At 40.7% G+C, this 25,398-nt stretch overlaps 1 protein-coding gene across 1 annotated transcript in view; it reads left to right on the forward strand.

Moving 5' to 3' along the window:
* PTH2R (parathyroid hormone 2 receptor) overlaps nt 1–24,297 on the forward strand; it is a 92,586-nt gene extending 68,289 nt beyond the window's left edge. Inside the window, exons 10-13 of the mRNA XM_025278145.3 lie at nt 16,779–16,873; nt 20,090–20,228; nt 21,761–21,802; nt 23,058–24,297. Of these exons, the coding sequence (XP_025133930.3) occupies nt 16,779–16,873; nt 20,090–20,228; nt 21,761–21,802; nt 23,058–23,444 (663 nt within the window). The 3' untranslated portion in view covers nt 23,445–24,297. The remainder of the gene's footprint in view (nt 1–16,778; nt 16,874–20,089; nt 20,229–21,760; nt 21,803–23,057) is intronic.
* Nucleotides 24,298–25,398: the final 1,101 nt, after the last annotated feature.

The following is a 25,398-nucleotide window of genomic DNA, read 5'->3' on the forward strand; positions in this document are numbered from 1 at the left end:
ACCTAATGTTTGTGTTTCTAATATTGATTTTAAAACCTGGTTATAGCAGAGGAGAAAAGGAAAGATATACCCATTTGAATGCAGAATTCCAAAGAATAGCAAGGAGAGATAAGGAAGCCTTCCTCAGTGATCAATGCAAAGAAATAGAGGAAAACAATAGGATGGGAAAGATTAGAGATCTCTTAAAGAAACTTAGAGATACCACTGGAACATTTCATGCAAAGATGGGCTCAATAAAGGACAGAAATGGTATGGACCTAACAGAAGCAGAAGATGTTAAGAAGAGGTGACAAGAATACATGGAAGAACTCTACAAAAAAGATCTTCATGAACCAGATAATCATGATGGTGTGATCACTCACCTAGAGCCAGATATCTTGGAATGTGAAGCCAAGTGGGCCTTAGGAAGCATCACTATGAACAAAGCTAGTGGAGGTGATGGAATTCCAGTTGAGCTATTTCAAATCCTAAAAGATGATGGTGTGGAAGTGCTGCACTCAATATGCCAACAAATTTGGAAAACTCAGCAGTGGCCGCACTACTGGAAAAGGTCAGTTTTCATTCCAATCCCCAAGAAAGGCAATGCCAAAGAATGTTCAAAGTACTGCACAATTATACTCATCTCACACATTAGTAAAGTAATGCTCAAAATTCTCCAAGCCAGGCTTCAGCAATACATGAACCTTGAACAGATGTTCAAGCTGGTTTTAGAAAAGGGAGAGAAACCAGAGATCAAATTGCCAACATCCACTGGATCATCGAAAAAGGAAAAGAGTTCCAGAAAAACATCTATTTCTGCTTCATTGACTATGCCAAAGCCTTTGACTGTGTGGATCACAATAAACTGTGGAAAATTCTAAAAGAGATAGGAATACCAGACCACCTGATCTGCCTCTTGAGAAATCTATATGCAGGTCAGGCAGCAACAGTTAGAACTGGACATGAAACAATGGACTGGTTCCAAATAGGAAAAGGAGTACATCAAGGCTGTATATTGTCACCCTGCTTATTTATTTAGGGGATACACCAGGCTCTTTATCCACAAACATTACTCATTAAACCTTGTAACAGTGTAAAAAAAAATGCAGCAAACTCCCAAAAACTTGACTAAAGAAGACACCCACCAATCAGTCCATCAATTTGATAGCAAAAATGACAATCAAGTGGATTATGGAAAGAATTAAGAAAAACTAAGATTAAGAGAACTTGCTGCCTTAAAAGACAGGTAAACAAAATACACAGATGCATGCGCACATGCACATACACTCATTTAACAGTTGAATGAAATTAAAAAATTATTATAAATAATTTAGGAAAGTGTAGTATATAAGTAATATATGCAGAGTACATCATGAGAAATGCTGGGCTGGATGAAGCACAAGCTGGAATCAAGATTGCTGGGAGAAATATCAATAACCTCAGATATGCAGATGACACCATGCTTATGGCAGAAAGTGAAGAAGAACTGAAGAGCTTCTTGATGAAAGTGGAAGAGGAGAGTGAAAACGTTGGCTTAAAGCTCAACATTCAGAAAAGTAAGATCATGCCATAACTTCATGGGAAATAGATGGGGAAACAGTGGAAACAGTGGCTGACTTTATTTTGGGGGGGCTCCAAAATCACTGCAGATGGTGATTGCAGCCACGAAATGAAAAGATGCTTACTCCTTGGAAGGAAAGTTATGACCAACCTAGACAGCATATTAAAAAACAGAGACATTACTTTGCCAACAAAGGTCCATCTAGTCAAGGCTATGGTTTTTCCTGTGGTCATGTATGGATGTGAGAGTTGGACTATAAAGAAAGCTGAGCGCAGAAGAATTGATGCTTTTGAACTGTGGTGTTGGAGAAGACTCTTGAGAGTCCCTTGTACTATAAGGAGATCCAATCAGTCCATCCTAAAGCAGATCAGTCCTGGGTGTTCATTGAAAGGACTGATGCTGAAGCTGAAACTCCAATACTTTGGCCACTTGATGGGAAGAGCTGACTCATCTGAAAAGACCCTGATGCTGGGAAAGATTGAAGGCAGGAGGAAAAGGGGATGACAGAGGATGAGATGGTTGAATGGCATCACCAACTCAGTGGACATGAGTTCGGGTACGCCCCAAGAGTTGGTGATGGACAGGGAGGCCTGGCCTGCTTCATTCCACGAGGTCGCAAAGAGTTGGACACAACTGAGCAACTGAACTGAACTGGTAAGTTAGATTCTTTCCAATCTTTTCTTAATTCATTCTGCTCTTTAAAAAATTTCTGTATTTCAGTCCACTATTAACTCTCTTTTATGGGCATTTTGTGCAGTGGTTAAGAGTCCATTCTATACATCTGGGCTGCATGGGTTTCATTCAGTTCAGTTTAGTTCAGTCGCTCAGTTGTGTCCGACTCTTTGCGACCCCATGAATCACAGCACGCCAGGCCTCCCTGTCCATCACCAACTCCCGGAGTTGACTCAGACTCATGTCCATCGAGTCAGTGATGCCATCCAGCCATCTCATCCTCTGTTGTCCCCTTCTCCTGCCCCCCATCCCTCCCAGCATCAGAGTCTTTTCTAAAGAGTCAACTCTTCGCATGAGGTGGCCAAAGTATTGGAGTTTCAGCTTTAGCATCATTCCTTCCAAAGAATACCCAGGACTGATCTCCTTTAGAATGGACTGGTTGGATCTCCTTGTAGTCCAATGGACTCTCAAGAATCTTCTCCAACACCACAGTTCAAAAGCATCAGTTCCTCGGCGCTCAGCTTTCTTCTCAGTCCAACTCTCACATCCATACATGACTACTGGAAAAACCATAGCCTTGACTAGATGGACCTTTGTTGGCAAAGTAATGTCTCTGCTTTTGAATATGCTATCTAGGTTGGTCATAACTTTCCCTCCAAGGAGTAAGCATCTTTTAATTTCATGGCTGCAGTCACCATCTGCAGTGATTTTGGAGCCCCAAAAATAAAGTCTGACACTGTTTCCACTGTTTCCCATCTATTTCCCATGAAGTGATGGGACTGGATGCCATGATCTTAGTTTTCTGAATGTTGAGCTTTAAGCCAACTTTTGCATTAGGGATCTGCAACTTGCCGGCTGTGTGACCATACCTAATTTGTGTAAGCTGTGACTCAGATTCCTCACCTGCAAAATGGGAAGAATAATGTGCCTGTTTCATAGAGCTGTTGTGAAGACTGTCAATTCACCTGAAATACTTAGAATAGTAAGTAGTCAATAACTCAATTTCTGATTAACCTATAGTCTATACTTTATAATTTTTTTAATTTCATTCAGCTGTTAAATGAGTGTATGTGCATGTGTGTGTGCATCTGTGTATTTTGTTTACCTGTTTTTTAAGGCAGCAAGTTCTCTTAATCTTAGTTTTTCTTAATTTTTTCCATAATCTACTTGATTGTCATTTTAGCTATCAAATTGATGGACTGATTGGTGGGTGTCTTCTTTAATCAAGGTTTTGGGAATTTGCTTCATTTTTTTTTTACACTGTTACAAAGTTTAATGAATAATGTTTGTGGATAAAGAGCCTGGTGTATCCACTAAATGGATATCAGTTTCCTTTCAGTTCAGTTCTGTTCAGTTCATTCGCTCAGTCATGTCCGACTCTTTGCAACCTCATGTACTTCAGCATGCCAGGCTTCCCTGTCCATCACCAACTCCTGGAGTTTACCCAAACTAATGTCCACTGAGTCAGTGATGCCATCCAACCATCCTCATCCTCTGTCATCCCCTTTTCCTCCTGCCCTCAATCTTTCCCAGCATCAGGGTCTTTTCAAATGAGTCAGCTCTTTGCATCAGGTGGCCAAAGTTCCCTTTCACTGTCAATGAATACAAGATCACCTACAGTTTAAATCAGTTTTGTCCAGATTATTATTTTATCAGAGTGAAAGACAGACAAAGACCGAGTTGTTGAGCATATTACTTCATCTATCTTTAGGTCTATCATAGTGCCAGCCACTCAGAAGAGACTTAAAAATGTGCATTGCACTGTGCTTAAGTACATCATATGCTTTATTTATGGAATGTTGCTCTAACATTTATTTTCTTATTTTTTAAATTAATTTTAAAATTTTAATTGGAGGCTAATTAATTACTTTACTATATTGCAATGGTTTTTGCATGAATCAGCCATGGGTGTACACATGTCTCCCATCCTGCACCCCCCTCCCACCTTCCTCCCCACCCCATCCCTCTGGATTGTCCCAGTGCACCAGCTTTGAGTGCCCTGTTTCATGCATCAAACTTGGACTGGTCATCTATTTCACATATGGTAATGTACATGTTTCAATGCTATTCTCATATATCCCACCCTCGCCTTCTCCCTCAGAGTCCAAAAGTCTTTTCTTTATATCCATGTCTGTTTTGCTGTCTTGAATATAGGGTCATTGTTACCATCTTTCTAAATTCCATATATATGTGATAATATACTATATTGGTGTTTTTCTTTCTGGCTTACTTCACTTTGTATAATAAGCTCCACTTTCATCCACCTCATTAGAACTAATTCAAATGTATTCTTTTTAATAGCTGAGTAATATTCCATTGTGTATATGTACCACAACTTTCTTATCCATTCATCTACTGATGGACATCTAGGTTGCTTCTATGTCCTAGCTATTGTGAACAGTGCTTCATTGAACACTGGGGTACACATGTCTCTTTCAATTCTGGTTTCCTCAATATATATGCCCAGCAGGGAGGTTGCTGGGTCATATGGCAGTTCTATTTTCAGTTTTTTAAGGAATCTCCACACTGTTCTCCATAGTGTCTGTACTAGTTTCCATTCCCACCAACAGTGTAAGAGGGTTCCCTATTCTCCACATCCTCTCCAGCATTTAATGTTTGTAGATATCAGCCATTTTTGATAGCAGCCATTCTGACTGGTGTAAGATGGTACATCATTGTGGTTTTGATATGCATTTCTGTGATAGTGAGTGATGCTGAACATTTTTTCGTGTGTTTGTTAGCCATTTGTATGTCTTCTTTGGAGAAATGTCTGTTTAGTTCTTTGGTCTATTTTTTGATTGGGTTATTTTTCTGGTATTGAGCGGCATGAGCTGTTTGTATATTTTTCAGATTAATTCTTCATTAGTTGCTTCATTTGCTATTATTTTCTCCCACTCTGAGGGCTGTCTTTTCACCTTGCTTATAGTTTCCTTCATTGTACAAAAGCTTTTAAGTTTAATTAGGTCCCATTTGTTTATTTTTGCTTTCATTTCATTACTCTGGGAGGTGGGTCATTGCTGTGATTTATGTCAGAGTGTTTTGCCTATGTTTTTCTCTAGGAGTTTTATAGTTTCTGGTCTTATATTTAGATCTTTAATCCATTTTGAGTTTATTTTTGTGTATGGTGTTAGAAAGTGTTCTAGTTTCATTCTTTTACAGGTGGTTGACCAGTTTTCCCTAAAGAGATTATCTTTTCTCCACTGTATATTTTTGCCTCCTTTATCAAAAATAAGGTGTCCATAGGTACATGGATTTATCTCTGGGCTTTCTATTTTGTTCCATTGATCTATATTTCTGTCTTTGTGCCAGTACCATACTGTCTTGGTGACTGTAGCTTTGTAGTATAGTCTGAAGTCAGGCAGGTTGATTCCTCCAGTTCCATTCTTCTTTCTCAAGACTGTTTTGGCTATTCGAGGTTTTTTGTATTTCCATACAAATTGTGAAATTATTTGTTCTAGTTCTGTGAAAAAAACCATTGATAGCTTGATAGGGATTGCATAGAATCTATAGATTGCTTTGGGTAGTATACTCATTTTCACTATATTGGTTCTTCCAATCCATGAACATGGTATATTTCTCTATCTGTTTGTGTTGTCTTTGAATTCTTTCATCAGTGTTTTATAGTTTTCAATATATTGGTCTTTTGTTTCTTTTGGTAGATTTATTCCTAATTATTTTATTCTTTTTGTCGCAATGGTGAATGGGATTGTTTCCTTAATTTCTCTGTCTTCTCATTGTTAGTGTATAGGAATGCAAGGGATTTCTGTGTGTTAATTTTATATCCTGCAACTTTACTATATTCATTGATTAGCTGTATTAATTTTCTTGTGGTGTCTTTAGGGTTTTCTGTGTAGAGGATAATGTCATCTGCAAATAGAGTTTTACTTCTTCTTTTCCAATCTGGATTCCTTTTATGCCTTTTTCTTCTCTGATTGCTGTGGCTAAACCTTCCAAAACTATGTTGAATAGTTGTGGTGAGAGTGGGCACCCTTGTCTTGTTCCTGACTTTAGGGGAAATGCTTTCAGGTTTTTGCCATTGAGAATAATGTTTGCTGTGGGTTTATCATATATGGCTTTTATTATGTTGAGGTATGTTCCTTCTATGCCTGCTCTCTGGAGAGTTTTTATCATAAATGGGAGTTGAATTTTGTCAAAGGCTTTCTCTGCATCTAGTGAGATAATCATATGGTTATTATCTTTCAATTTGTTAATGTGGTGTATCACATTGATTGATTTGTGAATATTGGAGAATCCTTGCATCCCTGGGATAAAGCCCACTTGGTCATGATGTATGATCTTTTGGCTATGTTGTTGGATTCTGTTTGCTAGAATTTTGTTGAGGATTTTTGCATCTATGTTCATCGGTGATATTGACCTGTAGTTTTCTGTTTTTGTGGCATCTTTGGTTTTGGTATTAGGGTGATGGTCGCCTCAGAGAATGAGTTTGGAAGTTTACCTTCCTCTGCAATTTCCTGGAAGAGTTTGAGTATGATAGGTGTTAGCGCTTCTTTAAATTTTTGGTAGAATTCAGCTGTGAAGCCATCTGGTTCTGGGCTTTTATTTGTTGGAAGATTTTTGATTGCTGTTTCTATTCCATGCTTGTAATGGGTCTGTTAAGATTTTCTATTTCTTCCTGGTTCAGTTTTGGAAGGTTATACTTTTCTAAGAATTCATCCATTTCTTCCAAGTTGTCCATTTTATTGGCATATAGTTGCTGATAGTAGTCTCTTATGATCCTTTGTATTTCTGTGTTGTCTGTTGTGATTTCTCCATTTTAATTTCTAATTTTGTTGATTTGATCCCCCCCCCGCCCCCTTTTTGATGAGTCTGGCTAATGGTTTGTATATTTTATTTATCTTCTCAAAGAAACAGCTTTTAGTTTTGTTGATTTTTGCTATAGTCTCCTTTGTTTCTTTTTAGTTTGTTTCTGCCCTAATTTTTATGCTTTCTTTCCTTCTACTAACCCTGGGGTTCTTCATTTATTCTTTTTCTAGTTGCTTTAGGTGTAAAGTTATGTTATTTATTTGATTTTTCTCTTGTTTCTTGAGGTAAGCTTGTATTGCTATGAACTTTCCCCTTAGCACTTTTACTGAATCCCATAGATTTTGGGCTGTTGTGTTTTCATTTTCATTACTTTCTATGCATATTTTGATTTTCTTTTTGATTTCTTCCATGATTTGTTTGTTATTCAGAAGTGTGTTGTTTAGCCTCCATATGTTTGTATTTTTAATAGGTTTTTTTTTTTTTCCCTGTAGTTGACATCTAATCTTACTGCTTTTTGATCAGAAAAGATGCTTGGAATGATTTCCATTTTTTTTTGAATTTACCAAAGCTAGATAAATGGCTCAGGATGTGATCTATCTTGGAGAATGTTCTGTGTGCACTTGAGAAAAAGGTGAAATTCATTGTTTTGGGGTGGAATGTCCTATAGATATCAATTAGGTCTAACTGGTCCATTTTATTATTTAAAGTTTGTGTTTCCTTTCTAATTTTCTGTTTGGTTGATCTATCCATAGGTGTGAGTGGGGTATTAAAGTCTCCCACTATTATTGTGTTATTGTTAATTTCCCCTTTCATACTTGTTACTATTTGCCTTACATATTGTGGTGCTCCTATGTTGGGTGCATATATATTTATAATTGTTATATCTTCTTCTTGGATTGATCTTTTGATCATTATGTAGTGTCCTTCTTTGTCTCTTTTCACGGCCTTTATTTCAAAGTCTATTTTATCTGATATGAGTATTGCTACTCCTGCTTTCTTTTGGTCTGCATTTGCGTGAAATATCTTTTTCCAGCCCTTCACTTTCAGTCTGTATGTGTTCCTTGGTTTGAGTTGGGTCTTTTATAGACAGCATATATAGGGGTCTTGTTTTTTAAACCATTCATCCAATCTTTGTCTTTTGGTTGGGGCATTCAACCCATTTACAGTTAATGTAATTATTGATAAGTATGATCCCATTGCCATTTACTTTGTTGTTTTGGGTTCGATTTTATAAACCTTTTCTGTGTCTCCTGTCTAGAGAAGATCCTTTAGTATTTGCTAAAGAGCTGGTTTGGTGGTGCTGAATTCTCTCAGCTTTTGCTTGTCTGTAAAGCTTTTGATTTCTCCTTCATATTTGAATGAGATTCTTGCTGGGTATAGTAATCTGGGCTGTAGGTTTTTCTCCTTCATCACTTTAAGTATGTCCTGCTGTTCCCTCTGGCCTGAAGAGTTTCTATTGAAAGATCAGCTGTTATCCTTATGGGGATCCCTTTGTGTGTTATTTGTTGCTTTTCCTTTGCTGCTTTTAATATTTGTTCTTTGTGTTTGATCTTCATTAGTTTGATTAATATATGTCTTGGGGTGTTTCACCTTGGGTTTATTCTCTTTGGGACCCTCTGGGTTTCTTGGACTTGGTTGGCTATTTTCTTCCCCATTTTAGGGAAGTTTCCAACTATTATCTCCTCAAGTATTTTCTCATGCCCTTTCTTTTTGTATTCTTCTTCTAGGACTCCTATGATTTGAACGTTGGAGTGTTTAACATTGTCCCAGAGGTCTCTGAGGTTGTCCTCATTTCTTTTCATTCTTTTTTCTTTTTTCTTCTCTGCTTCATTTATTTCCACCATTCTATCTTCCACCTCACTTATCCTATCTTCTGCTTCAGTTATTCTACTGTTGGTTCCCCCCAGAGTGCTTTTGATCTCAGTTATTGCATTATTCACTATTGATTGCCTCATCTTTACTTCTATCCTTGTTAAACATTTCTTGCATCTTCTCAATCCTCTATAGTCTCTGGACTATTTATCTGTCACCCCATTTTGTTTTCAAGATTTTGGATCATCTTTACTATCATTATTTGGAATTCTTTTCCAGATAGACTCCCTGTCTCCTCTTTTGTTTGGTTTGGTGGGCATTTATCATGTTCCTTTACCTGCTGAATATTTCCCTGCCTTTTCATTTTGTTTAAATTGCTGTGTTTGGGGTGTCCTTTCTGTACCCTGAAAGTTTGTGGTTCTTCTTTATTGTAGAGCATGCTCCTTGTGGGTGTGGTTGGTCTAGTGGCTTGTCAAGGTTTCCTGGTTAGGGGAGCTTGTGTCTGTGTTCTGCTGGGTGGAGCTGGATCTCTTCTCTCTGAAGTGCAATGAAATGTCCAGTAGTGAGTTTTAGGGTGTCTATGGGTTTGGCATGGCTTTGGGCAGCATGTCTTTTAATGCTCAGGGTTGGGTTCCTCCTTTGATGGAGAATTTGCTTGGTATGTCTTGCTCTGGAACTTGTTGGCTCTTGGGTAGAGCTTGGTTTCAGTGTAGGTATGGAGGCTTTTGGATAAGCTCTTTTCTATTAATGTTACCTGGAATCAGGAGTTCTCTGATGTTCTCAAGTTTTGGAGTTAAGCCTCCTGCCTCTGGCTTTCAGTCTTATTCTTACAGTAGCCTCAAGACTTCTCCATGCATACAGCACAGATGATAAAACATCTAGGTTAATGGTGAAATAATTCTCCACAGTGAGGGACACCCAGAGAGGTTCACAGAGTTACAAGGAGAAGAAAAAAGGGAGGAAAGAGATAGAGGTGACCAGGAGGAGAAGAGGGGGAGTCAAAAAGGGAGAGAGCAATCTAGCCAGTAATCAATTCACTCTGTGTGGTGGTCCCGAGATGGTGGAAGAATAGGTCGGGGAGACCACTTTCTCCCCCACAAATTCACCATTAGATCATTTGAATGCTGAGTAACTTTGACAAAACAACTTCTGAATGCTGGAAGAGGACACCAGGCACCCAGAAATGCAGGCTGTTCTCTTCAAAAGGAGGTAGGACAAAATATAAAAGACAAAAAGAGAGACAAAAGACTTAGGGATGGAGACCCATCCTGGGGAGGAAATCGTGAAGGAGGAGAAGTTTCCAGACAGCAGGAAGCCTTCTCACAGGTGGGTCTGTGGGGAGTTTTGGAATCTCAGAGGGCAACAGAACCAGGAGGAAAAAACTCCACAGAATATGTGCCTAACCACGACTCCCAGCAGAGAAGTAGCCCAGATGCTCGTGTCTGGCACCAGCAAGTGGGGGCTGGATGGGGAGGCTCAGGCTGCATGCTTAGGACAAGGACTTGGCCTGAGTGACCTGAGGACAATCTGAGGGAGCTAATGTGAGATAGCAACCCAAACTGTGGGATAACCAGAGAGAAAAAAAGAACTTTCCCATGAAAGGCTCTAACCTAACACATAGTCTGGCCTGCTCACAGAACAAAGGATTGAGAGAATACCAAAGGAGAGCTAGCTGGCCCTATGAAGTTTGCTTTGAAAGTAGGGTCTTTTTTTTTTTTTCAAGGTAATACTAGGTTATAAAAATGAAAATTAAAGGAGTAATAAAGAACTTAAAGATAAAAAAATTAAAAATAATAGTAGTAAAAATATATCTAGGAATTTCTCTGGAGCTGTTGTGGGCAGTGTGGAGTCAGTTCAGTTTCAGATAGTTCCTTGTTCCAGCTTGTACTTGTTCTCAAGGTCTATAGGCCCCTTCCAATGCTTCAGTTCAGTTCAGTTCAGTCACTCAGTCGTGTTCGACTCTTTGTGACCCCATGGACTGCAGCATGCCAGGCCTCCCTGTCCATCAACAGCTCCTGGAGTTTACTCAACCTCATGTCCATCAAGTCGGTGATGCCATCCAACCATCTCATCCTCTGTCATCCCCTTCTCCTCCCGCCATCAATCTTTCCCAGCACCAGGGTCTTTTCAAATGAGTCAGTTCTTCACATCAGGTGCTTAGTCAATGTTAACTACAGGGTTTTAATCTATTGCACCTGTCACTTCCAGAGTGGTTCCCTCTTCTTTATTTTGGCTTCCTCTGTTTGCAAGTCTCTTTGGTGTCTAATTTCTGCCCTGACACAAGGGGGTGAAGGTGGTCACTTATTTAGGTTCACTTGTTCACTTGTGCTGTGGGGAGGGAGAAACACTACAAACAAATATTGTGGGCGTGTGTGGGAAGTGCTCGCAATGTATGGACCACACTGGGTTTGCCCCAGCTCATGGTGTGTGTGCTTTCCGGGTCTATGCTGCTCAGGCTCCAGGGTGCTCTGCAGGCATACTGTCCAAAGTACCCCTGCATTTCATGCACTTTCCAGGTCTAAGCTGCTCAGGTTTAGGTTCTCAGGTACTCTGCAAGGGCACAGACTCGGTTAGGCATGCATTTTGTGCCCTTCCTAGGTTTGAGCAGCTCAGACGACTAGGTGCTTGGCGAGTGCACTGTCCCAAGTGGGCCGTGTATCTTAATCACCTCCCCCATCCCGGCCACTCGGTTTCCCGGTGCACTGCAAGAGCACCATCTCAGGTGTGCTGTGTGAATCCTCTAGGGAGCTGATCTCAGGCTGCAATCCTCCTGGCAGGTGTCAACTATCCAGGATCCCAGGAAGATGTGGCTAGCAACTGGGAGCCTGCTCACAGTTTGGTGAAGGATGCTGGTCTCTAGGGCCAAGATTGGAGTAGCCCCTTGTTTTCTGGCTCTGGCTGTTGCATGCCTGCTTCTCTGCCACCAGCGGTGGGGAGGGACCTGTACACAGCTGGCTAGCTCTCCTTTGGTATTTGTTCAATCCTTTATTCTGTGAGCAGGCCAGGCTGCGCATTAGGTTAGAGCCTTTTGAGGGAAAATTTTCTTCTTTTTTCCCCTCTTTGGCGATCACACAGTTTGGGTTGCTGTCTCACGTTGGCTCCCTCAGATTGTCCTCAGGGCATTCAGGCCTGGTCCTTACCCTAAGGACCGATGATGAGCCCCCACCTCCTTGTCCAGCCGAGCATCTGGGCTACTTCTCTGCTGGCAGTTGTGGTTAGGTGCCTATTCTGTGTTTTTTTTTTTTTTTTCCTCCCAGTTATGTTGCCCTCTGAGACTCCAAAACTCCCCACCTGTGAGAGGGCTTCCTGCTGTTTGGAAACTTCTCTTTCACGACTCCCTCCCCAGGACAGGTTTCTGTCCCTAACTCTTTTGTCTCTCTTTCTGTCTTTTATATTTTGTCCTACCTACTTTCAAAGAGAACAGCCTGCCTTTCTAGGTGCCTGGTGTCCTCTGCCAGCATTCAGAAGTTTTGTGGAAGTTTCTCAGCATTCAAATGATCTTTTGATGAATTTGTGGGGAAGAAAATGGTCTCCCCATCCTATTCCTCCACCATCTTGGAACTGCCCCTAAGTTTGCTGCATTTACTTAGTATGGTCTACTAACTTGAGTACAGAGTCCCTGATCATGGGCATCTTAATATAAATGGAGCTAAAGATTGGCTCATCTGTAGCCGTTTGTAATTATTTATTTTCTAGGAATAGGGAATGGCAAGTGACAGTACCCAGCTAGTACTGTTTCCATGGCTCTGCCAGCTTCAGCTCCTAGCACTTGGACCTTCACACCTACACAGTATCACTTCCACCTGCATTGTATTACCAGGGAGTATAGTCTTAGGGAAGGAGGAATTAATGAAGCATGAAGTAAGTTTAGCCATTCAGAAAGTAGCACGCATATGATACACATGCAGTACCTTCTTACCTTCTTATTGAAAACGTTTCTGTAGATGTGAACCAAATATTGCAGTGGGAGAGGATAAATGAAAATCCTTAGCTCTCATGTTTTGGATCTTTTTATCCTCCTGAAAAGAAGGTATAAGATTGTGATTAAGCATGACATCAGCATCATTGTGGTGTGTGGCACTCTCTTTGCCTTTTTTCTTCAATCTACGACCAGTAAAAACATCCATAACTCAACAATGGTGCCTCTGCTCAACACAGCAGGACACCAGAGTTCCTAGGTGGCACTAGTGGTAAAAGAACCCACCTGCCAATGCAGGAGATGTAAGAGACATGGGTTTGATCACTGGGTTGGGAAGGTCCCCTGGAGGAGGCCATGGCAACCTACTCCAGTATTCTTCACTGGGAAATCCCATGGACAGAGGAGCCTGGTGGGCTATAGTCCATGGGGTCACAAAGAGTTGGACATGGCTGAAGTGATTTAGCACTTTTGCAAAGGAAGGTGGACTGGAACACATGGAGGAGGCAGAACCAGAACAGCAGAGGTGGTGCCTGTGATCCTGGAGCCCCAGCCATGGTAGCTGAGCCTGCAGCCCCAGAGAGCCTGGCAGCATCAGGGGAAGCAGAACATATGACTCCAGCCTCCCTGTCAAAGGGGTGCCCCTGGCCACAGGGATCCAGGCAGTAGTGGCAGTGGGCCTATGACCCTGTCCCGCCAGTTATGGACATACCGATTACTCTGGCTCCTCCATTTGTCCCTACCCACAGTGGTAGTACCTGACAACCCTGGCCATGGCAAAGGGGCTGTGACCCTGGCTCCCTGTCACCCCTGTCCCCAGGGATAATAGAGACTGAGACCCTGGGCCTTGCAGAAGTGACCACCACCCTGATGTCCCAGGTAACAATGCCAGCAGCAGCAAGGCACTAATAACCCCAAAGGCACAAGCGGTGATGTGCATGACACCTCTGACAGGGCTGATGGAAGGTAGAAAAGGCTGATTCTCAAATATAACCAGAAGCAGCTCAGGTAAGAGACCAGAAACTTGTGAGGCCTCTACTAATTACTAATCCATTGAATCTTTAGAATCAAGTTAAAACAACAAAAACAACTTTATCTAAAGAAGAATGTTCACTACTTCAGATGTGCTGGCAGGAGAACAACTCATCAAGAGCCATGAAGAACCATGGTGACAATGTATCACAAAAAATAAATGACAGGTCCCCCCAAACCAAACTTAAAGTCACAGAATATTGTGACTTTACTGATAGAGAATTCAAAATAGTTGTCATGAAGAAACTCAACAAGCTATAAGAAAATACAGAAAGACAGTTAAATAAGCTCAGAAATAAAATTGATGAACAGAAGGAATATTTTACCAAGGAGAATGGAACTCTAAAAAAGAACCAAAGTGAAATTCTGGACCTAAAGGACTCAATAAATAAGATGAAGAAGGTATTGGAAATACAGCAGCCGATATGAAAGAGACAACTAGTGAGTTTGAAAATAAAAATCTAGAAATGATAGAGACAGAAGGAAAAAGAGAATTAAGATCTTAAAAAAAAAGAAGACATTCTATAAGAACTGTTAGGAAAGAAAGAATTATGTTACTGGTATCCCAGCAGGAGAAGAATGGAAGAAGGGTGAAGAAAGTTTATATTAAAAAAATAATAGCTGAGAATTTCCCAAATCTGAGGAAGGAATGGGGTATATTAGTCAATGAAGCTAAGAGAACACTTATGGTGACCAGAAAACATAAATCTAGAGCACAGACATGAAACATAAACAGTTTATCAATCTCTTTGACATGAAAAATGAAAGTGTTAGTTGCTCAGTTGTGCCAACTTTTTGTGACCCCATGGACTATAGCCAGCCAGGTTCCTCTGCTCATGGGATCTTCCAAGCAAGAATAATGGAGTGGGTTGCCATTCTTTTCTCCAGGGGCTCTTCCCTATCCAGGGATTGAACCCAGGTCTTCTGCACTGCAGGCAGATTCTTTACCCTCTTGAGCCACAAAGGAAACTCCTTTGGTATGAAACTAGAGATAAACTACAAGAAGAAAGCTGAAACAAATAATAAACATTTTGAGACTAAAAAAACATGCTACTGAATAGCTTTTGGGTCAAAGAAGAAGATATTAAGAAGAGGTGGCAAGAATACAAAGAAGATCTCTACAAAAAAGATCTTAATGACGCAGATAACCACAATGGTGTGATCACTCATGTAGAGCCAGACATCATGGAGTGTGAAGTCAAGTAAGGCCTTAGGAAGCATATCTATGAACAAAACTAGTGGAAGTGATGGAATTCCAGCTGAGTGATTTCAAATCCTAAAAATGATGCTGTGCTGCACTCAATATGCCAGCAAATTTGGAAAACTCAGCAGTGGCCACAGGACTGGAAAAGGACAGTTTTCATTCCAATCCCAAAGAAGAACAATGCCAAAGAATGTTCAAACTACTGCACAATTGCATTAATTTCACATGCTAGCAAAATAACACTAAAAATTCGCCAAGCTAAGCCTCAGTGGTATATGTGCTGAGAACTTCTAGATGTTCAAGCTGGATTTAGAAAAGGGAGAGAAACCAGAGATCAAATTGCCAACATCTGTTGGATCAGCGAAAAAGCAGGAGAATACCAGAAAAACATCTACTTCTGCTTCATTGACTACGCTAAATCCTTTGACTGTGTGGATCACAAAAAACTGAGGAAAATTCTTCAAGAGATGAGAATACCAGACCACCTGACCTGCCTCCTGAGAAACCTGTATGCAGGTCAAGAAGCAACAGTTAGAACCAGACATGGAAAAACGGACTGATTCAAAATTTGGAAAGGAGTACATCAAGGCTGTCTGTTGTCACTCTGCTTATTTAACTTCTATGCAGACTACATCATGCAAAATGCCAGATTGGATAAAGCACAAGCTGGAATCAAGACTGCTGGGAGAAATATCAATAACCTCAGATATGCAGATGACACCACCCTTAAGACAGAAAGTGAAGAGGAACTAAAGAGCCTCTTGATGAAAGTGAAAGAGGAGAGTGAAAAGGCTGGCTTAAAACTCAACATTCAAAAAATGAAGATCATGGCATCTGGTCCCATTACTTCATGGCAAATAGTTAGGGAAACAATGGAAACAGTGACTTTATTTTCTTGGGCTCCAAAATTATTGCAGATGGTGACTGGAGCCATGAAATTAAAAGACGCTTGCTCCTTGGAAGAAAAACTATGACAAACTTAGACAGCATATTGAAAAGCAGACACACTACTTTGCTTACAAAGGTCCATATAGTCAAAGCTATGGTTTTTCCAGTAGTTATGTATGGATGTGAGAGTTGGACTATAAGGAAGGCTGAGAGCCAAAGAATTTATGCTTTTGTACTACAGTGTTGGAGAAGACCCTTGAGAGTCCCTTGGGCTGCACAGAGATCCAACCTATCGATCCTGCTGCTGCTACTGCTGCTGCTAAGTCGCTTCAGTCATGTCCGACTCTGTGCGACCCCATGGACAGCAGCCTATCAGGCTTCTCTGTCCATGGGATTCTCCAGGCAAGAACACTGGAGTGGGTTGCCATTTCCTTCTCCAAAGCATGAAAGTGGAAAGTGAAAGTGAAGTCACTCAGTCATGTTTGACTCTTAGCGAACCCATGGACTGCAGCCTACCAGGCTTCTCCATCCATGGGATTTTCTGGGCAACAGTACTGGAGTGGGGTGCCATTGCCTTCTCCCAAATAGATACAGAGATGGGTAATTCATTTTGAAAAGGCAGTCAGTTACATTTATATAGTAACTATCATCCTTTAACCAGTCTGCCACAGAACTTCATCTGAACTTTGGCCTGGAAATCCCCCATGGGCTCTGGCAGATTATCCTCTGGTATTTCTGATTTCTAGTGTTGTTGAAATTTTCTCTGTGTTATCATAAGGGTAAATCAAGAATCACTATCTTTCTAATATCTTATCTGAGGTTTCCTCATTCACATTTACAGAATCAGTAATTTTCAGTCTTTGAATACAAAGAAGTTCAATTTATGTAAATTTTTGCAAACAACTTGAAGACTAAGTTATAATTCTTTGTAATATTATCTTCTTTTTCAGCTGAATTTTATCCTGTTTCTGAATACCGTTAGAGTTCTGGCTACTAAAATCTGGGAGACCAATGTGGTTGGGCATGACACCAGAAAACAATACAGGTAATTCCAGGACAGACATCCATAAAAGAAAATATTTGGTTACTATTTAGACTAAAGGACAGGTATCAATTGATCTGAAATGTCTCTAAGAGACTAAATTGTGAACATGTATTTTTGTTTGGTTTAATTGTGCTATTTGTCAGAAAAGTATATATATTTTAGGAAAATATAAATAACAACAAACCTTACCATATGCTTAAATTTTAAGTATGTTTTTAAAAATATGTTCTTAGCAACTGGGATTTTATAATAAACTTTGTAACCAGGGCTTACCTGGTGGTTCAGTGGTAAAGAATCCACCTGCCAAGCAGGAGATGCAGGTTCTATCCTTGGTTCAAGAAGATCGCCTGAAGGAGGAAATGGCAACCCACTCCAGTATTCTTGCCTGGGAAATCCCATGGACAGAGGAGCCTGGTAGGCTACAGTCCAGGATGTCACAAAAAGTCAGACAGGGCTTAGCGACTGAGCACACACACACAACAAAAATCAAGAAAGTGTATTTGCTATATTGTTCCAGTCTGCCCATCAGATTGGGTGTGTTGTGTGCTCAGTAATGTCTGCTTCTGTGACCCCATGGCCTGTAGCCCATCAGGCTCCTCTGTCCATGGGATTTTCCCAGGCAAGAATACTGGAGTGGGTTGTCGTATCCTTATCTAAGGGATCTTCCTGACCCAGGGATTGAACTTGCATTTCCTGCCTCTCTTCACTGCGAGGCAGATTCTTTACCACTGTGCCACCTGAGAAGCCTTCCTATCAAATTGGCACCTCCCAAATAATTGATTTTTAAGAACTTTCAAAAGTACTGATTGAAGGAGGTCTATTATTCAGTCTTTGTTGGAAAAAAGGACAAATTAAGTATTTATGAATATGAAAGTGTTAGTCACTCAGTTGTGTCCAACTCTTTGTGATCCCTTGGACTGTAGCCCACCAGGCTACTCTGTCCATGGGATTCTTCAGGCAAGAGTACTGGAGAGGGTTGCCATTTCCTTCTCCAGGAGTTCTTCCTGACCCAGGGATCAAACTTGGGTTTCCCGCATTGCAGGCAGATTTTTTACTGTCTGAGCCACCAGGAATATCCTAAGTATTTATAATCACTATCAAACTATTTTAAGACTATGTCTGTTTCTCCCAATTATCATTTCAGAGGTTCTAAGTCATTTTGGAAGTGGCTTTTAGGCAACTGAACATATACACCCACTAGTCAGGAGCATGTGGATTAGTTTTTGCAATCCCCAAACAAGAATCTATTTCTTTCTGCCTCACGTTGTCATGAAATGCTATCTCAGACACAGAAAGGAAGAAATCATAGCCAGCATTTCCATCTTCTCTCACAAACATTCCCCTATACCATGTAGGAAACATTTACAGTCAGGCAGAAAAGACTACAGGTACAGATGGACCGAGGTCTAGAATAGGATGCACAGTATGAACGAGTGATCAGCTGCTAGCTCCAGTTATTTTCAGTATGGTGGAAGTGGTAGTACCATAAATTGTGCCTAAGCATTTACAGTAAAGGGTCCATGCTATACTAGGAAGCTTGTCTCATGTCACATCCCATTGGTGAAGACAAAGGTCAAAGGATGATAGAAGTGGAAAAATGTAAGTAGCCTTTCAATCTTCATAAAATGAAAAAGTGCACTTGTGTTTGAAAGATGCTTATTTCTCTAGTTCTGAATAAAAGCTACTATTTCCTTTATTTCTGAATGATGTGAAATTATACTTTCAGTAGAAAGTTGCCCAAGAGACTTGAAAAACTCTGGTGAGAACAAAGAGTGGATTATCTTTGAAACTAGATAGTCAGCCTACTTCCAAAAAGAAAAAAAATAAGTAAATAGGGAAAGAAAGAAAGGAAAGAAGGACAAAAGAAAGGAAGGAAGAACACTGAAGGAAAGACTAGTGAGGGAAGGAAGAAGGTTACAATCCTTTGAGATATTTTTAGTTAGTTCAGTCACTCAGTTGTGTCCGACTCTTTGCGACCACATGGACTGCAGCATGCCAGGCTTCCTTGTCCATCTCTAACTCCCCGGAGCTTACTCAAACTTATGTCCATTGAGTTGGTGATGCCATCCAACCATCTCATCCTCTGTCGTCCCCTTCCCCTCCTGCCTTCAATCTTCCCCAGCATCAGTGTTTTTTCTAGTGAGTCAGTTCTTCCCATCAGGTGGCCAAAGTATTGGAGCTTCAGCTTCAGCATCAGTCCTTCCAATGACTATTCAGGACTGATTTCCTTTAGGATTGACTTTACTTTGAGATTACTGGGATATTAAATGATTCTTAGAGAAAGAGCCACTTCTTACATCTCAAACGTTGAAGCTGAAGATTTAGGACAGGAAAAAAAAGGCATTTTACAATTTTATGAAAATAGTATCCTTTAAGCAAAAAGAGTAGAAATGAGATTAGAAAGACTTAGGGGATAATTGTGGTTTTCCCTGGTGGCTCAGATAGTAAAGAAATCTGCCTACAAAGCAAGAGAACCAGCTTCGGTTCCTGGGTCAGGAGGACCCTCTGAAGAAGGAAATGGCAACCCACTCCAGTATTCTGGCCTGGAGAATTCCATGGACAGAGAAACCTGGCAGACTACAGTCCACGGGGTTGCAAAGAGTCAGACATGGCTGATCAACTTTCACTTCTTTCAGGGGATAGTAATCACTGGAAGTGAGAATAAACTGCCTGATTTAGAATAGAAGTGACAGGAAGAAGAGGGAGGAAGGGAAAAATTAGCATAAGTAGTGGGTCAGAGATGGGGAAATCAGTCCCTGTTAGTTCTGCTAAGCTTTATATTTTTCAGAAAGCTATGTGTACAGAGGGCTCCCCTAGTGCTCAGTGGTAAAGAATCCTCCTGCAATGCAGGAAATGTGGGTTCAATCCCTGGGTCAGGAATATCCCCTGGAGGAGGAAATGGCAACCCACTTCAGTACTCTTTCCTGGAGAATCCCGTGGATAGAGGAGCCTGGCTGGCTACAGCCCATAGAGTCTCAAAGAGTTGGACATGACTGAAGCAACTTCGCATGCACATGTCTACAGAAGAGTGAAGTGAAGTCGCTCAGTCGTGTCCAACTCTTTGCCCAACTCTTTGGAATAGTCCAATTCCATGGACTATCTGGCCCATGGAATTCTCCAGGCCAGAATACTGGAGTGTGTTGCCATTTCCTTCTCCAGTGTCTGCAGAAGGGCACTCTATATTGACTAATTAAAAGACTTGCTGTTCTCTTCCAGGAAACTCGCCAAATCCACACTGGTGCTGGTCCTGGTCTTTGGTGTGCATTACATCGTGTTCGTGTGTCTGCCCCATTCCTTTGCGGGGCTGGGGTGGGAGATTCGGATGCACTGTGAGCTCTTTTTCAACTCCTTTCAGGTAGAGAGTGCCATCTAGTAATGTGATTCCTATATTTTGCCCTCCTCTCCACCCCCGCTCCTCTAACCCCCTCCGATGCTGCCAAATTGCAAGGTCATGTCTCTGCCTCTTCTCTGACTTTCATGCACCACCCACCCGTCTCCCAAGGGCCAGGAAAAGGGCTGTTTTCTGGCACCTGTGCTTTTCTATCCTGAGGAGGTCAGGTTAACCTCTTACCACAACAGGAGCCTGGGCTGTGAGACAAGAAAGCATATTGCTGTAACGCCTTTGGAGCACCTTTGGTGACACCTTTGGAGCAGGAATCTGTGTGTGTGTATGGAAAGTCAATGAAAACAAAAGACAAGATAGGCAGGTGAGAGGAAAAAAGGGAAGGGGAGACAAGAAAGAGCGAGGAAGAGGTTGTTTCCATACATTTGATCTCGGTAGAAAACACAATACCATCATCCCTCACATGGACGGCTACACACACCTCCTAATTCTTCTTCCTGCTACTCATTTGCTGCCACCTCCTGCCTTCAACCTAGTCTTCATAGAATAGTCTGAAGACTCTTAAAGATAAATCTGACCATGTCACTTATGAGCTGAACACATCCAGAGGCTTCTCGTTGCAGTCAGAATGAAATCCAAACACTGTTTCCTTATGTGCACAGCTCTACGTTGCAGGGATCCTGCCCAGCTGTGACCTCACCTCACACCATGTTCCATGCTGCCCACTAAGTCTGAGCCACACTAGCTCATCCACAGTTTCTGTTCCTCAGGTTCACTTCTGCCTCAGGGGCAGTACTTGCTGTTTTCTCTGCCTGGAATGCTCTTCCTTCTAATATTCATATGGCCTGGCTTCTTCTCACTCAAATCAGCTTAAATGTCACCCTCTCAGAGAGGTCTTCATCGAGTTCCCCCTCTGATAGATCTTCTCCACTTTTCTCTTCCACCACCACTTGTTTTGCCTGAATAGTCTTTATCTCATCATTTTACGATTTTCTCCTGTGGCTATTTGCTTATATTTTATTCATCTGTATTCTCTTCCAGAATATAAGCTGCAAGAGAACAGAGACCTTATCTGTGTTGATTAAATTGTTTATCTCTGTAACACTGAGCATTTCACAGTGTATAAAGTCAATAAATATTTTTGAATGAGTGGGAAAAAAAAAGTTTGTGTTTTCACTATAATATACCCTACGCCTATAGTTGCCAACATTCACAGTGTATAAATTTCACTTACCAGCTAGGGGATGTTCTGTGATTCTGAGTGGCAAACATGAAATTAACATGATAAAAATCAGTTATTCATGTGTCCTGGAGTATTTTATTTATTTATTTGGTTAATTTGACACCAAGGAAAGATTTCAGACAACTTTCATGTATATTTAAGGATTTGGAAATATTAGGAGAGAATAACTTGTATAATTTTCTGGAGGAATCATTTAAAAAAACCCTGTTTTTCAAAATATGCATTTTGACACAAGATGCTTTAGTGCTATGATCTTCATAATTAAAATTAATTAATTAAAACATTCTATTTTCTCCTTCAGGGTTTCTTTGTGTCTATTATCTACTGCTATTGCAATGGAGAGGTAAGTTTGAAGGAACCCCAGCCCTCCTGTAGGTTTAACTCTGAGTATAAATGGCTATCACAATATGACCTGAATCTCTTTAGAATCCCCAGGGGTTACAGGAAAGAATGGGCAGGGAGAAAGGGGATATAAATTATTTTGAGAAAGCAAGAACTGATGTAAATAAGCCAAGGTCTTCCTCTTCCAGCACTTTTCAAGTCAATTCAGTTGCAGACCTTGATGTCAGAAACCCAATTTGTTGGAATGCAAATTGATACTTGGAAGGACAGTGAACATCATATTCCAGTCAGTGCTTCAACTTACATTTAATTTCAAGTTCTATAAGAAAATCAAATATAACTCTTTGGGAATAACCCATTAGAACATTGTGACATTTTTTAAACTACCAGATGGTGATGGGACAATTTCAGTTCATTTAGGGGTTGCTTGGAGAGAAAGAATGGTACCAATCTTCAAGGTGACATCAGCTTATCAGGTGTCTACTGCTTCCCATGGAACTTTCAAAAAGCTCCCTTCTGGAAAGTTGCAGTAGCAGAACTGAATCTTCAGCAGCAAGAATGGAAACGAGAGCCCTACCCTGCTAAGAATGCCCTTGCAATGCCCACTTTTCATAGTCCAGTCCTTCTCCCGGTTTCTCTCCTTCATTATGCTTGTGCAGAGTGATAGGTTTACAGTTCCATTTAGAGATAAGCAGCTTCCATGCCCTTCCACAGCCTCAGCTGGCACTGTATCCATATTGTTCCTCCAACCCAGACCCCTCTTTTTCCCCTCCCATGAATCACACATTTATACTGGCTGCATTTCAACTTCTATTAAAGCACTAACCTTGGACAAATCTTTTTGCCTCTCTCTAAGCCTCAGTTTGCTCATCTCCAGTAATAACACCTCTCAGGAAGAGACAGAGAGAGAATACACAGTTGACCCTTGAACAACACAGGTTTGAACTGTGTTGTTACTTACACATTTTCACTATATATGCACTACAGTACCGCACCATCTGGGGTTGGTTGAGTCCACCCATGTGAAACTCCAGATATAGGCTAACTGAGAATTCATAGGGAATTTTTCAGCTGCAGGTGGTGGGGACCCCTAATCCCTGCGTTATTGAAGTGTCAACTGTATATATAAAGTCCCTGGTATACAGTGGAAATTTAGTGATTATTACTATCAATGAAGTCAGGGCACACATCCATCCAGTAAGGTTGCAGGGCCTCTGCAGGTTTTTGATGCATGAAATGGTTCTTGTGGTGTTTAGGTTCAGTCTGAGGTGAAGAAGTTGTGGAGTCGGTGGAATCTCTCCGTGGACTGGAAAAGGACGCCCCCGTGCGGCGGCCACAGATACGGCTCCGTGCTGACGCACAGCAGCAGCAGTCAGTCGCAGATGGCGGCCAGCACGCGCATGGGGCTCATCTCAGGCAAAGCACCCAAGAAGGCCAGCCGACAGCCCGACAGCCACGTGACTTTACCTGGCTACGTCTGGAGTAACTCGGAGCAGGACTGCCTACCACAATTGATCCATGAAGAGACCAAGGAAAGTGGCGGGAGGCAGGGAGATGAGATTCTAATGGAGGAGTCTTCCAGGCCATTAGAATTTAGCACAGGCCTGGAAGGAAGCAAAGGAGAAACCGAGGATGCTCTGTGAATCCATATCTGTGTCTTTGAAGAGCTGGTTCATCTCGTTGTGTTAGAGGAGCTTGGCCTGTATCCCGCTGCTTAGCCCCAGAGCGGATCAGTCAGGGCTCCAGTTTTCACAGCCCATTTTCAGGCGCCATGAATTGCCTCCTGTAAATACTAAAGCCACAAAACGAGAAAGTCAGTGGAGCAGTTTATTACCATATTTTGGCATCAAATTCTTTTCTGAATTAATGTACAGTACTTGCTCTGTGATGTTCATTCTTCTGCTCCTTTTGGGTAGAGAAACATTTCCATTGCTTGGTTCTAGTTTTCTCTTGTAAATATCACTCTAAATATGATAGAGATCATTTGGTATGTGACATTTGCCTTTAAACAGATCAGTGTTCTCTTTTCCACTTTAAGGGACTTCTATCATTCCATTCATTTTGTCAGTGCATAGAAACAATTAGGGTCTAAAAATGTACATTGAAAGATTAAAGATCGCAGAACAAGTACACACTGGAAGATAAGTTGTCTGGATTTTGTTAAAATAATAAATGTGTGAGAAACTTGTTTCATTCTAGGAAAAAGGGAAATTATTCAGAAAAGAATATTGCACATATTCCTTCTTTTGAATGTCCCCTCTGTGACCAGCCAAATCTCAAGTCTTCACTCTCTTGTAAACCTTAACACTCTTGTAAACGTTAACACTCTTGTAAACCTTAACACAAGGTTTTCTTGGCCAGTGAGCTTATGTCTGCAAACAGATTTTGTTTGTAATCATTTATAGTGATGGTCACACTGAATTTATTATTTTTTCTTTGTTCTATTACTGTATTCCAAATGGCATGTGGGATAAATTAAAGTTTGTTTTAAAAATACATTTTGAGTCACTTTTTAAAATGTTCTCTTAGCATCTAACTTTGTTTATAGGAACCAGTCAAATGTCCCTTCTTCAAATCTACAGAGATCAGCATGTAGCCCCAGAACTTCACTGAGCTTGACAAGTCAGTGTATTGTGGCAGTGAAATATTTATTGTGTACATGTTGGGTATACATATCCTGCTAGGTTTTTACACACATTAACTTATTTAATCCTCACCACAAAGTTTATGGAGTAAGTCTTATCGCTGTCCCCCTTTTTACAAATGACTGTGACTCATGGAGGTAGGTTGACTTGCCCAAAGTCACACAACAAGTGATTGAGAGAACATGGTTTCAGACCCAGATCTACTGACTTTAAGCATCTTTTTCTGTCCCTGTTGACCATCTGCATATCTTCTTTGGAGAAATGTCTGTTTAGGTCCTCTGCTCTTTTTTTTTTTTTTTTTTTGATTGTTTATTTTCTGATACTGAGCTGTCTGAGCTGTTTGCATATTTTAGAAATTAATCCCTTGTTGGTCAAATCTTTCACAAATATTTTTCCCCATTCTGTAGGTTGTCTTTTTGCTATGGTTGTCTGTGCTGTGCAAAAGCTTTTATGTTTGATTAGGTCCTATTTGTTTATTTTTGTTTTTGTTTCTATTGCTCTAGGAGAAAGATCAAAAGAAAAAAAAATTGCTGTGATTTTTGTCAAAGAGTGTCCTGCCTATGCCTTCCTCTAGGAGTTTAATATTATCTGGTTTCACATTTAAGTCTTTAATCCATTTTGAGTTTATCTTTTATAATAGTGTTCGAGAATGTTCTAATTTCATTCTTTTATGTGTAGCTGTCCAGTCTTCCCAGCACCACTTATTAAAGAGACTATCTTTTCTCTATTGTACATTCTTGTCTTGTCATGGATTAATTAACCATAAGTATGTGGGTTTATTTCTTGGATTAATATTGTATTCCATTGATCTATGGGTCTCTTTTTGTATCAGTTCTATACTGTTTTGATTATTGTAGCTTTATAGTATAGTCTGAAGTCAGGGATTATGATTCCTCCAGTTCTATTCTTTCTCAAGATTGTTTTGTCTATTTGGGGTCTTTTGTGTCTCTAT

The sequence above is a fragment of the Bubalus bubalis genome, chromosome 2, assembly GCF_019923935.1.
Source record: "Bubalus bubalis isolate 160015118507 breed Murrah chromosome 2, NDDB_SH_1, whole genome shotgun sequence".
NCBI lineage: Eukaryota > Metazoa > Chordata > Mammalia > Artiodactyla > Bovidae > Bubalus > Bubalus bubalis.